This window comes from Malurus melanocephalus, unplaced genomic scaffold, assembly GCF_030028575.1.
Source record: "Malurus melanocephalus ecotype Western Australia unplaced genomic scaffold, MMel_1.1 scaffold_251, whole genome shotgun sequence".
Lineage (NCBI taxonomy): Eukaryota > Metazoa > Chordata > Aves > Passeriformes > Maluridae > Malurus > Malurus melanocephalus.
The window spans coordinates 960,936-975,653 of NW_026623483.1; the positions used below are offsets into that span (position 1 = coordinate 960,936).

At 41.5% G+C, this 14,718-nt stretch overlaps 1 protein-coding gene across 2 annotated transcripts in view; it reads right to left on the reverse strand.

The window, feature by feature from the left end:
- RABEP1 (rabaptin, RAB GTPase binding effector protein 1) overlaps positions 1 to 14,334 on the reverse strand; it is a 43,219-nt gene extending 28,885 nt beyond the window's left edge. Inside the window, exon 1 of one of the 2 annotated variants that reach the window (XM_057375507.1) lies at positions 14,152 to 14,334. In XM_057375507.1, coding sequence (XP_057231490.1) covers positions 14,152 to 14,185 — 34 coding nt within the window. In that variant the 5' untranslated portion in view covers positions 14,186 to 14,334. Of the gene's footprint in view, positions 1 to 10,611; positions 10,742 to 14,151 lie in introns of those variants that run through there. The other variant, XM_057375506.1, reaches the window with a different exon arrangement.
- Between the last annotated feature and the right edge of the window lie 384 nt (positions 14,335 to 14,718).

Below are 14,718 nucleotides of genomic sequence, written 5' to 3' on the forward strand. Positions count from 1 at the left end.
AGAAATTCTTTTGGTCAAAAATTTAAAATAGCATTTTTTCACAGATTATTAGATCAAACAGAGTACAGAGTTAGTGATGCCAATTAAATCACTAGCTTTATTTCCAGCTAACAACGCAAATTTTGCAGACATAGGGATCCCCATCTCCTGAGGAGCACTGGCATTACAGCAAAGCATAGTGGATGTCACCATGTGCCTGAACCAGGTAGAAGAACTCAAAAGAAGAGCAGCAAAATCCATTCCAGAGTGGATTCTTCGATTTACAGGAGAACCATGAAACGGCTGCAACCCATGAAGAGAAACTCTAGTGAAAAAGATACAGCTCTTAACCCACTGCACAGCAAAATTCCAATTCCAGGAAAACACAGGAACAAACACACATTTCATATTGACTAGTTATTTATATGCTGTTCCACAGAWCAGCTCCAAAAAGGATTAAATTTTATGTATGACAGTTTCCAGTTACACAAACATGTAGCAATCATTCCAGAACTAAGACAGACAAAGCTGATTATCAATAAGACTATTTTTGAATACCAGGTCTATTTATAAAATTAATGCCACAAAGCTTTCTGCTTGATATTTAAAGTGTCAAACATGACATCAAGAGTTCAGTCCAACAGAGCTGTAATATGAAAACAGAGCAAAAACATATACAATCAACTTTTTGGAGACAAAAAAAAGAAGTTTCTGTCATTTACTAACTTTCTTTTCCTGTCATAATTGCCTGAGACAGAAGTAGGGAAAAATACTTATTTCTATGAGTTTCTACTATGACTTTCTACTATTTTCTATGAGCACTAATGTTCATCTATTGTGACATCATACCGAAGCTACAATTATGCTACTACATAAATTTTTTATTTAAGTCTGCCACCAGACCATGCACATAGACTGCAAAAAGCTTTTCCTTATTTTATTCAAATGGGATTTGATGAAAACAGAACAACCAACCCTCCCACTCTTACCATACACTCTAATCCAGCTGTTTGCATGAGGCACTCAGAAGCAAAGGACCAGCTCTTTAAATAAGCATGTTAAACAGAAGCGATTCCTGATTTAGGAAATGTTTTGCTTTTTTTTTTTATTTTCAAGGGACAACTTTTGCCCTTACACACAGATATTCAGCTGCAGCAGACCAGGGAAAAAAAATAACTGCTTTTCTCAAACATGCATTTGAAAGCATCAGGCATTYTACTTACTAGGCCAAAAGGCTCAAGCTCACTGGTCACACACTTTCCTTGTTTTATTGGAGGACAGAGAATGACCCCTGATTTCTCACTTGCCTCCTCGGTTTTCAGAGTGGCACCAAAGCCTCCAACTGTCACACCTTCCCTYTCAGAGCGTTTTCACTGCATGCAGYRAGGAGAACTCAGCCCCAGAAAGGGGAAAACCAAGCGGTTGTGCCCCACAGCTGTGCCCTGGCACAGGACCTGCTCCCCAGTGCCACCAGCACTGAGCTGCTCTGCACAAGGAGCTCAGGCACTTCCCCTTTTCGGGCAGTGCAGCTTTCAGACACTGCTGCATTCATCCAGCCATTTCTGGCTGATTGTGCAGCTGAAGGTTATTTGACATCCACAATTTGTTCTYTATTGACTAAACATTCACAGGCAAACAATCCAGTACCAATTTAAGGCCATATCCTTAAAAACTCGGTGGTGCTGACAAATGCAGATATCACCATGYAGAACTGAGCTTTGCTGCATCATATCTGTTACAGCAGCTTTATACTTATTGCCATAAATCAGCAAGCACAGGATCAAAAATATTCAGCCATGCATTGCATGTTATCAACATCCAACCAAATTATAAATATTAACACCAAGTCGAAATTTGCAATATAAAGTTTGAAAGTAACGTTATATTTAATTGAAGCTGAATGACAAACACCTTTCCACTATAAGCTGTAATCTCAGCAGTGCCTATTCCTACTCTTTATTTTCCTTTTTTATGCTATTCACTGTCTGACATCCTGCATTAAGGATCTCAGAGAAAAAATGAAAAGCCATCACTAAATTAAAGTAATTAAAATCTGAAGAAATACAGATGTTTGAATAAATAGGAAGACTCTCTTCTACAATACAGTCAAGAATCACAGAATGGTTTGGGCTGGAAGGGACCTGAAAGATCATCTCATTACAACCCCCTGCCATGGGCAGGGACACCTTCCATTAGATGAGGTTGCTYCAAGCCCTGTCCAACCTGGCTTTGGACACTTCCAGGGATGAGGCAGCCACAAAATGAGAACAAGAAAAAAGGGAAGAGACAACAAGGGTCCTTCAAATGGCTTAATTAAACCTGCAGACATAAATAGCCATATGCAGTAACAACTAAGTAATTTCCCCCGAWGTATGTTTATACAGCAAACATCTTAATGAATAATTACAAGGAAAAAWAGCCCACACAGTTTTTCCTTCCCCATTTTTTTTTTCACTTCCCACTTTTTGTCCCTTTTCATAGCACTGACAATGTGTTAACTACTTCCTTGCTTTGTTATTGCCCCCATCTTCTTTCCTGGACACAAAAGCAGGCAGTTGCTTTCTGGGGTCCAAATCTCCATCTCGGGACACTCCATTTCACTCTGCAAAGAGGAATCCTACCTGACTTCCAGTTTTGGTAAGCCCACTTCATGTGATAAGTAATGGTCTTCTATACACTTAGTCATCCTGACCCCGGGTTAACTTAAGTCTAGTTTTAAATTTATGTTTAGTTAACCATTATTTACATTGGACTGCAATGGAACAGTGCTCACTCACATCAAGTATCTCGGGAATGCACTTAAACATGGATGTTCATGTTGACCATARTGAGCTTGAATTTTTTTTCCAACAGTTTATTTTCATTTGCCAAAAGCACCATTTTTCCCAAGGACAGTCTCCTACCTCTACCATTATAGCCTGGCTTTTCCTACATCCCTTGTCACCGCAGCCACTGGTTCTCTCCTTTTGACTAGGCTGCCAGCAGAACTCTCAGTTCTGTGCACACAACCTTCTCCACAGCAGCTCAAGTTGATGCACAAGGAGTTTTGCCATCATTAGTTATCACTCTGTTTCATTWCTGCCATTGATGTGGTGAGTAAGGAAAACAATCCCTCATGAAATTTCAGGAAAACACTACTGGTTAGCAYTTTTTCCAAGAAAATCAACCATGCTCTGTGCTTTATCAGTTCTTTGAATAACATAAATAAGGCAGCAGTGGAAGAATCACTGCATTCAAACAGTCGACCAGAAAACCCCATTAATGGAATCTATGGAAAGTATTCTGACTGCATCCTGCTGCTACCACCAGTGAATCTCAGAAAGGCAGTGTCGAATGCATATCAGAGTATTTCAAAAGTCAACAGCAAGCTACAGTCTGGTGAACTTTGAATTCATCTATAGTGACAAAATGGAGAGAGCAGTTACCTATCTCACTCATCACGATCACCAGCATCTTCTTTTCTCCCTAAGTGCTTGTTTCTTGTTCCAATTTTTCTTTTTTAAATCTGCTCTTTTCAGAACCAAAAAAAAAAAAAAAAAAAAAAAAAAAAACAAAACAAAACAAAACAAAAAAAAAAAAAACAAAAAAAAAAAAAAAAAAAAAAAAAAAAAAGCTCAGTGTCTCCTCAGGGTTTATGAAGGCGGTTATTTACTCTGCAGGCTGTGGGCATTTACTCAGAGCAGTCATTGCTTCAGCAAACAAGAGCACGGTGATGGCAGCACAGAACTGGGGAAGGTGAAGTGCCCAAGAACTRGGCACATTTCTCCCACAGGGTTCAAGCTGGGTTACACCACTGCCAGCTCTAGGCCAGCCTAGGTAGATCTCTACACCCTGCAGGCCCAGCCTGATGCGATCCCCTTGGCACAGCTTTTGAACATTTCACACATCTGAGCTGGAACAATGCAGCTGTCAAACGCGTCACACATGTCCCTGCCCCTTTCATTTCACCAGCCTGTCCCACCTCATTACCTGCAAGATAAACACCAACAGAAGGTGTTTTAAGCAGACACAGAGGCTCCTCCAGCCTGGAACCAGACCTCCAGCACTGCCACCTATTTCCTTCCACAGCATTTGAAARCAAGTCCCCAAAAATGTCAAGTCATATAAATCTTCCTGGCTTGAGCAAGACTGAAAATATGAATGAGCCTTCGTWTTTACACAGGAATATTTCTGCCAAGATTTTCCACACTACCACRTCTCATCATTTGTATGATATAACCAAAAAATCGAGAATTGCATTACACATGGCAATTCCACCTGACACTGAGGTTTTCAGTGTGTCTTCACAGTAAAAGAAAAATTAAGTTGAGGATATTGTCTGTTTTAGTAAACCATCAGGAATCTGCTTTTCTGATAAAATATGAATATTTCAGATTGAGAGTCATTTAGGGAGAGATTCTGATATGCACTTCATTATACAGGAGACCCCTACACAATTTGCACTCTRAGCACCACTAATATAACTGTTCTCTTAAAATGTAAACATTTGCTAAACCCAGACAACAGACTGATTTTCTTTCAAGATAATTTAATTGCTGACTCATTTGCAGTGGGAGGAAAAAAAATCCCTGTGACTCCTTATTACATGTTTATCACTTTGCCTACAGATTTATTAAAGGCTGTCCTCTTCAGGGAGAAAAACGGGAATAAAGTATGACTCAACTCCCAGGGAAAAAAAAAAAAACCCAACAAAACAACCATACTGCATTGTTCTCTTTGATGAAGCAAGTTAATATATAAACGAAAACCATTACATTAATTCTAAAATTCCCCCAGACACCACTAGTCTGAGATCTCGTGCTGTCTTGCAATTTGTCATGGGGCCAAGAATTGAGGTGTAGCTTCAAGAGCATTCAGGCTACAGATTACCCCAGATATTCTGCTTCCCAATATCTAAGAAGGAAGAACAAATTAATGATGACCTAACACACTTAAAAATTCAAAGGAAGGTAACAAAAGTGAAATATGGCTCAATCAAGAAAGCGGTGTGGAGGAAACAAGAAAGAAGTCAATGTTTGTGAAATTTATACAGGCAATGGCTTCTGTAACTTTCCATTGCCACAGGTATGAGGACATGGCCATTTTTAAAAATTGGCTATTCTGTGGACATTTTCAAAAGCTGAAATGATCACCAAGAGCATGGAAAGTCACTTCCACATGCACAGCTACCAGACAGCATTGTGGTCATTTCACAGGCACCAGGAAAACTTCAGAAACAGCAGCAACTCATACACAATTCAAGAGTTTAGAATGTGAACAAGCACCACAAAAGGGAGTTAACAACACATTTCTTTCCCACTGTAGTTCCCTAACCCTTGTTACATAATTTGGCCAGMCAAATTGGTATACAGAGAATAAGCTGGGGAAAGGAACAGGTAAAAACTTACTTTCAAGGAATAGTAATTTTAAAATTTTAGTTGTCAGAAAAACAGGTTGTAGGCATAAAAGAAAAGGTGCCATAGAGTAGCCACTTAAAAGAATATTAATCTTAATAAATGGCCTGGAAAATATTGTTGCCAGATATATTTATGGAGATGCTGTGATGATAAATATAGTATGACAAACAATAAAAGATGATTAACATCTTTATTTGATAAGGAACAGGATATAGTTCCTACTATTTGAAGTAAGGTTTCTACAGCAATTTAATGGGTTCCCTGAGAACAACAAACTCGTACTCCCCCAAGCCTCTAGAATCTATTTCTTGACAGCAAATGCTGCTGTGATTCTATATATTCATATTTTTTGTTACCACTTGTCAACTACATAAATTCCTGAACAGTGAAAAAGGGAGAAAATCCTCTTCCTGCGTGAAATTTTCAAAATATTTAAAATATTTCAGGAGTATAAGAAATACAGAATGGGAAGGCTTGACTAAGCCTGCAGTTGCAATTATTTCAAATCAATTTATGTACTGGTGGTCACCTGACAGGGTAACTCAGCACTCCCACCTCACCCTGAGTACATTTGTCTTTTATGYCCACCATGCCCAAGAGCCTTTGAGGCTGTGCAGTGACAACATCAGAAGTGATACAGGAAAAAGTTGGGGGTGGGAGAGGAGTCTCAAACCAGATCTAAACCATATCACACGTAGCACGTGGCAGAGCACAGACYAGACTTGACACCCACATGACAATGRACACGTAGACTGGAGTAAACTGTGAAAAAARGGTCAGAAGTACACCCTTGAACACTCATATGACTACTGTGTGGTCTCCACCCTTCCTTTACACCAGCTCTAATACTTATAAGGTCTTTCACTAAAATAATTAAACTAATTAATTCAGCAGTGAGTAATTCTCAACCAGGTGACTGAGCTGAACTGGCTCAGTGATAGGCCCAGTGTGGAGAGCTGGCACAAAGGACATGATGGAAACATGACTGTGGGAGCAGGAAGAAGAGAGCAGGAACAGTTCCTTTGTAGCAGCAACCTTCTAGACTGGCTTTGCTGCAACATGAAACCACAGCCTATGGGTACAGCCTGATAATCAGTTTAACCTAAAAGCTTGCTGCCTGCCAAAAGAAATAGCCTGGCCTTCCTTCTGCCTCCTCACTCTAACCTTGTGGCAATTRAGATTGGTGTAGCCATGCAACAGAACTTACTTTTTAGGACTTGATGACTGACCCTTGTAAGTGATAAATGACCTTTCTCAAATCCTGATTTCTATTCAGACTCTCCAGGGAAAGCTGACAAACTTAATYGGTATCAGAAAGCAAATTCCAAAGCTCAGGTTTCCCACCAGTGTTTGTACACACTTGGGTTTGGAACAAATGCAGCTGGAAGGGTGTTGTCAGTATAGAAGTGCTTAGACTGGTACAAAACCTAGAGCTGTAGATAAAATATATATCAGAAAACATTTGYATTCCACAATGAGGTTACCCTTACCTGAAAGCAAATACGCAGTTAGATTAGACATTGTAACAAGACATTACAATCCTTCCTGATAGATTGTCAGCTAAATGTAACCTCAGTGCCTCCAACAAACATAACCTCTGCAACATCAGCATTTAATGCACCACTCAGAGATTTAACATCTTTATCTCCAGTTCCATCTAAGACTCCAACAGAAGCTGTGAAGACCAGACAGACAGCTATAATATCTTCACAGCTAGAAGCGTCACTCAAGCACAGAATCCAGAGTTTGCCTAATTGCTTTCCCATTAATTTCATATGGGAGAAGATATAAACAGACATTGCAAGCTGGCAATTAACAAAACCTTACTTGAAACCAATCTTTGAAAGAAAATTTAAAAGCTGCAGCATATGACATAAAGATGCCAGCCTGTCAGATGATTTAAACTAACAGAGCCAAATTTATGCTTCGTAGTTCACCAAAATAAACCAAGCAACACCACAGATAAAATATATCGGAGTGATTTTGGCATAGGCTACTGTTAATGTAAGATGAATGTTCCAATTCTTGTGTCTGAAGTCAATGGGAGTCTAATATGAACTCCAGTAGGCCTTGGAAAGGATAATATACTTAAAGGATACTGGACATGAAAATTTATTGTGGATGGTTAAAATACTTATTGCTTGAGCAATAACTTCTAGCACTCCTCTGTGTTTCTTCCTGTGTAGATTAAGGCAACGACACTGAGCACACAGATGTAAGGATTGTATTATACTCTGTGGTTTTATCTATGTTACTGCTAGCAAGTTACTGCCTTATTCTTTTTTTAAAGCAACCAACCATGGTGCAGCCTCCTCACTTTGCATAGCACTGATGTAGCACTGATTAAAATAAATCATTTTTGTTGGGGAGTATTTTAATGGTCACCAGCCATGCAAATACAAAGTTACCCTACCAAGGCATGGGGATAAACAATTAAACACAGAAACACTCAACAAAAGAGTTAAAGARCTGTTTCTCCTTTTGTTGTGCACATTCCTCTCCTTTGTTGACATTTAAACAGTATTGCAAGTCTTGTTGCAATTATCTGTAAGCTCAAAACATGTATTGACAAAAGATACAATACAAACTATACAGCCTATTCAGGTCACTGGGAACACCACTACAATTGACAAAGTTGGTTTGGTTTGATCCCCAGGTAATCCTTCCCTCTCAGCTCCAGGCTATTCCCCCTGGAATAYACACAGTTAATGCTACCATTTCCCTCCAGTTATTGAATCCAATTCACTTCGCCATGTATAACTTCTGTTACTGCATTTTCGCTCCATAGTTTTACTAAAAAACACTTTCTGAAACCACAAAATATAACAAGATAAATATTAATAAAATCCCAACCACATTTAAATTTCTTCTCGGTGTGACTCACCACAGTAAGCCAAGGTGCTTACTTGTAACTCAAGTAAGTAACTAAAAATCAGATCGTTTTTTTTTTTTTTTTCACTCCAAGTTCATGGTTATTTTTCAGTTCTTAATGCAGCCAGACACATTTGACAGGACCCTTAACTGCACACAGAATTAAATGAGCAGATCACAGTACTGCTGCTTYCTGTCCTGCTCTTTCCTGATATCTTTCAGAACTGCTCTGATAGCCAAAAGATGGGACACTTCTATTTTCTACTTCTATTTCCATAAGTTAACTTCCAGCAATTATTTTTTGTAATCTGTGAGGCACTTAGCAGCTTCAGTTTATAAATAAAGATACCAAGGTATTAAAGAATTAGATGTCAATCAACATTTAGATTAGGTAACTGAAGTTGACTGCCTCAAAATTCTGTAATAATGAATGAAAAAACATTCAGAACCTGAATATGTATAGGGCAGGGTTAGAAAGCACATTAACAGTTGCTCTATACCCAAGGAGATCTTCCTTCCTTAGTATCAGAACCTGGAGAGCTCTTAAATGAAGAAAAATTCATTTTTAAAAGACTAAACAAGCTAAGATTCAGCACAGATAGAGAGTGCTGAATTTCCACACTTTTTGGAAAAGACATTTTTCACTGAGGAAGTTTGTACAGTCATGTGAGTTTCTCCAGAAGAGGAAGAATGGAGGGATGGGTGTGATCCCACAGAAGAGAGCAAGCCCTGGAACAGCCAAAACAAGGGAAAGGTCTAGGGGACACCCAGAGACAGGACATTGCAAAAGACAAGGAGAGCAGTGTTAAAGAAGCTGAAGTGGTGGCTGGGAAGGAGCACTGAGGAAACCAGAGGACTTGCTGAAGAGCAGCAGTTGCCCAAGACACCATCAAATGACTGGGTGGTTGACCAGAGAGGGAGGGAAAACCTCAGAACAAAGATCAAGAAAGGCCATATTTCTGCTGCTTCTCTGCGTGAAGCAGGAATTGCCAGAGGAGATGGAAACAGACATAAAAAATGATTCAAAMGCTTTTATTTTTCCCCTTCACTGTATCTGAAGGAGTCAGGCCTGGGAAGAGAAGCGTAGGATAGAGACAGGAAAGAGAGAAGTACCACCACAAGTCAGCTGAACGCCAAGGGGAGTTGTGGCTGACAGAAGCAGACATAAATGAGAAAAAAAAATACATGCAATTCCTCATTATATCAGCAGTCATGCTGCAGTTCTGCATCTTAAAGGTGTTACAGGCATTACTAATAGAGGAACAGGACAACTCAGAAGTTTTCTCCAGCACCAGGTATCTTTCAGCTAAAAAACAACCTTTTTCCTTCTGAAAGACACCGAAATATTAACCAAGGGTATGCTGCTTACTTGTTCTTCCGATGCCAATTTACACAAAAATATCAAATGATTTGAATTTTTCCAGAGATAATTCATCATCATGCTTAACTGACTACACTCTGACTAAAATGACACAATGCTTACCCTATTTATAGAATGACTTGCGGAGGGCAATACCATTAAATCAGGCACCACTACATCAGACACTAAAACCAACTCTCCAAGTAAAGGCTGAACCACTGAGAAGCACCAGAGCTTTGGTGTGAAAGATGTTCCTCTGAAATACTAACCAGGCTGCTAGGAAAGCCCTAGTGTGTGTGTAAGTGCTGCTTATCAATGTTACAAGCTCTTACCTTGAAAGACTTCAGTCAGAGTAAAGACATAATTTCAACCTTGGGCTTTTTTTTTTTTTTTTTAACTACATATTTGGTATTTTTTAAGAAGAAAAGCATGTAGTTAAAATACTAAATTTAGGATAGAAAACTTCACATCTGAGAAGCATTTTTTAATAAAATGTCTGGAGTGAAAGCCCAGGAAGTCTGCAAGTCAACCACCACCCACAATAAAGCCTATGGGATTTGGTCCACTCCCAGACTGATAGAAGTTGTTTCGTTTAGCTTCTTGAAAGTTTTAAAACAAAATTCCTTCTTCAATCACTTTCAAGGGAGTGCATACAAACTACTTTCATAGTGGGAATCCAGTCTACCCACCAAGAGCTATGGGAAAGCAGCTAAGCATCCTGAGGCATCAGGCCAGAAAGGAAAGAAAGTCCATCTTCTCTATGACAATGATGAAGTGGCCAAGAAACAATAAAAATGGGCAAAGAATTTCTATCTTCCAGTGTTCAAAATGCAACAGAGAGTTAGTCCACRAGTTAAAGCATATCCATTGTCTCCTCTGGCAAATGAAGAAGTAATTACAAAGAATATGGTTATTGTACTTTTCAGAATTAGCAGACTTGCAATTTGACTTCARCAGGAAAACAGATACTCTGAATGTGGATATTCCCACTTCAGAGCAAACAACCTGCTGACCAGATCAAAATTTCCTCAGAAACTCTAAGAGGTGGAAACAGACACACATTCAAGGTGTCTGTTTTGGTTTTGAAACCAAATTCCAAATTTGTCCACTGAAATGACATAGAAAAGCACACAGCCTAAAAAAAAAAAAAAAGAAGTGAATGCTTGTGTTACATATTTTCTAATAATATCTGTAACTATTGAACAATAATAAAAAAGGACCAAGCAAAAGGAAAGTGAGGGAAGAAATTTTCTGCCTCTTGGAAAGTACCAACAATTTTGAAGCTCCTCCCTAGGAGATAAGTTTTACATTTGACAGTTGCATCAACAACGCAGAGCTGAACATCAGCACTCAAAGCCAGTTTCCTACAAACCACACCAATCTTGAAGATGAGTAATAGCGTTTTTAGACACATCAGTTTTGCTTAAAACTTATATACTTACAAGGAAAATTACTAGAAATACAAAAAGAGCTAAGGTTTTGTTAGTTAATTTTCTGTGTGACATCCCTGACCTCTCTACCAGCATCGTAGGGTGTGTGACAGCGACAGCAAGTGCCAGCTCCTGTTGGGATCCTGGATTATTGACACAGGGACACAATGTGGATCATGGCCCTGCTGCTGGCACCAAAATCAATATGGCATTATCTTCCAATCTTCCATCTACAGCCCAGCAGTTCTCKCCACTGAGAGCTGGCACAGCCTCCCTCCACTAAACAGACAGACAGTTCTTACTGGCCTAAGTTACTCCAATACTGGATCAATTCTTTCTGCCAGCAAATTCTTATTAAAATATCTGATAGACTGTGCCATTAACAGTTTATCACTGCACAATATCAATGGATATGCTAATTATCAGTCTGACTGTACTAATGGTTTAAGTTTAGAGCAGTGAAAAGAATTTAATGATTGGCATATCATTCTCATTAACTTTAGTATTGAAGAAATAGTGTTTTATGTTACTGCGGTTCCTTCATTGAAGCGTTTTCCAGAAATGGGAAGGGAAATTATACTAAATCCTGAGCATTCTGGTAGGGAAAAACTATGCCAACACATGTTGTTTGGTAACCTTACTTTCAGAGATGGCAAGCACCCAGATCCAAACTGAACCCAGGGAGCCCAAGAGATTTAAAATTTGAATATTATATTAAAAGTAAAAATACTTTGATAAATGAGACTTTACTGCTGTGAYAATGCAATCTAGACAACACATACAAATTAAAATCTCAAAAAAAAGCCCCTTGACCAGGATCAGCAGAGGCACACATCTACTTGCAGCACAGGTCAACATCATGAGCTCACRGCACAGAGTACAAACCTCCAGCAGCAGCCAAGGGCTGCCCTCGGCCTCTCTGCAATTCTTATCGTACAGAAACTCTGTTACCCCACACACCGGATTAGAGGGTTATTAACGTCTCCACTAATCCAAAGTACAAAACCAGGGTAGGACACTACGCCCATTCTCTTCCTATTTCTCTGCACTATTCCTTCCTCTATCCTTGGGCCCATTTTAATTTCTGTTCTAAGGCTTTAGAACAGAAGACAAATTCTACATTATATTCGTCTCATATTTTTCCATATGTTATTTCTACCACAGTCAAAGAAGTAGTTCTTTTATACTTGCTTTCCACAAAACAAATCATAGCTGATGTGTCTTGCATGAATAAAGCGTGCATARGTTATTTATAATCAATACAAGTAATTATAAAAAGCCATTATTTTTCCTTAGGGGAACATACAAATCCAGTTCTATTTTGTCACATGTAATCTTAAACCAGAGGTTGCGCTACTCCTTTAAGCAATAAATTCAGTGCAGACAACTAAAAATATTAAATAATTCATTTCTTGAATTTTCTCCACATYAAAATAGAACAGTTTCAAGGCACAYTGTTGGCAARTTACTTACAAACAAAACMAACACATATGAGAACAAGAGTATAGTAATCAAAGTGGATAAAAAACCCCAAACTGGTCCCATGGCTGCCAAAGGAGGATGGGAAGAGGAGCCATTTTAGGAGCTCCAATTCTTTAGTGTAGGACACAGCAACCACTTTCAGAATCCATCCCACCTGCAGCCAGACCCCTTATCTACAGCATCCTCATCTCCCCACAGGCAGGGAGCAGGAAAAAGCAATCTGTACCTCCTACAAGGCAGGCTTCATCAACCTATCAAACCACTAAATTTACCTGCACCTTTTTGCCTTCCTTTTAAATAACAACAACAAAAATATATCCACCGTGGGTCTTCTCATACACTACAAACATACAACTACCTTTCCTGGTCAAGAGGCAGCCAACATTTGTACACTGCACARTTGCCCTGCACACCTGCAGTGAGACAGTGTGCAAGAGCCAAGAAGAAAATTTGTTGGAAGTTGTTCTGCAGCTCTCAGAAGAACAGGCTGGAGAACAATAAACAATGGTTATTCACCACAAAGCACACGAGAACAACCCCTACCAACGCTGACCTTACAAGCAGGACAGCAGGGAAACTCACCTTCCCCTCCTGTTCTCGAAGGACAAGCTGGCAATGACTGACCTTAATGCAGGGAAAACCCCACAATCTAAGCACCTTCATCATTAAAACTTCTAAAAGGCAGGCTGAAATCCTGAAATCCCTGAGGATAAGCACTTTCTCGTGGAACTCCACAAAAGGAAAAAAAAAAAAAAAAGGCCCACGCAATTCCCTAGACATGCATAATTAAGAATACATCATTGCCCTTTTCCAACAGAGTGCTTTCCCAAGGAAACTCAACTGCTCTCTGAAAGAGGAGAGCCCTGGCCTAGTCCAACSGCTGGGTAAGACCAAGCCTGCAGAATTCTGCACATCTCGCCAGTTCTCCTATATCTAAATTATGACCAGCCTCAAATTTCTTGCTTTCTCACCCCTTCCCACACATCCCATACAGTAAACACTGTCCCTTCAACCTCCCCTTCCATGCTAAGCTCTGTAACCTATTCCAAGGTAAAAAACGTTCACAATTCCTCTCAAACCAGAAAGAAATAACCCTTCCACAGCAGGAACCTTCACGGAAAGCTCCGCTTCCTTCTGCACAGGTACATACCACCTTGAGARAAGATCTGTCATTTTCTTTGTCTTTTGCAGCAAAGGAACGCACTGTCCACACCGCACATCCCGACCTGAACCATCCGAGGTGCCTTTCCAACRCAGCCAAACATCCCCTGCCGCGGCCAAATCAATGACGGCGTCCCACCCGGCGGATCTGTGCCTACCTGGACACACCGCCACCCTTCCCCTCCTCCCCGGGCAGGGCGRGGAGGCCTCGTCCCATCGAGCCTGGGCTCCCCTTCCCCAGCAGCAGCGCGTCCCCCCACAGCGTTATCCCCGCTCCGTGCGCGCCGGGAGCCGCCCTTGCTCCACATTTACAGCCTAAAAAAACCCCTTCGATATCTCCCGCCCCCTCCCCAGGCCTCTCCAGCCGCGCTCCCCGCCGCGCTCCCCGCTCCCTCCCGGCGGGTCCCCGCTCCGTGCGGGCCCCCCGGACCCTGCCCGGCCGATGGCGCCCAGGCCGCCGCCCTCGCGTTACCTTCGCTCTGGGTGCTGGGGCCCGGCTGGGCCATGGCTCGGCGGGCGGCGCCGCCGCGGCCTCCTCCGGGCGGGGACCGCTACGCCACGGGCAGAGAGACGGGAGCGGCCGGGCCGGGCCGCCGCCTCCTCCGCCTCATCCTGACAGCGGCCGCCGGCGGCGGGAGGGGAGGACGGGCAGGAGGAGGAGAAGGAGGAGGAGAAGGAGGAGGAGCCCCGCGCAGGCGCCCACGGTGAGGCACGGGACCGGCTGCGGGCGCCGGGCTGGGAGGGAACGGGAACGGGGTCTGGGAACGGAGTTTGGGAACGGGATTTGGGTCTGGGAACGGGGTTTGGGAAGGGGGTTTGGGAACGGGGTTTGGATCTGGGAACTGGGCTTGGGAACGGGGTTTGGGTCTGGGAACGGGGTTTGGGTCTGGGAACGGGGTTTGGGTCTGGGAACGGGGTTTGGGTTTGGGAACGGGGTTTGGGTTTGGGAACGGGGTTTGGGTCTGGGAACGGGGTTTGGGTCTGGGAACGGGGTCTGGGAACGGGGTTTGGGAACAGGTACAGGGACTGGACACTGGTA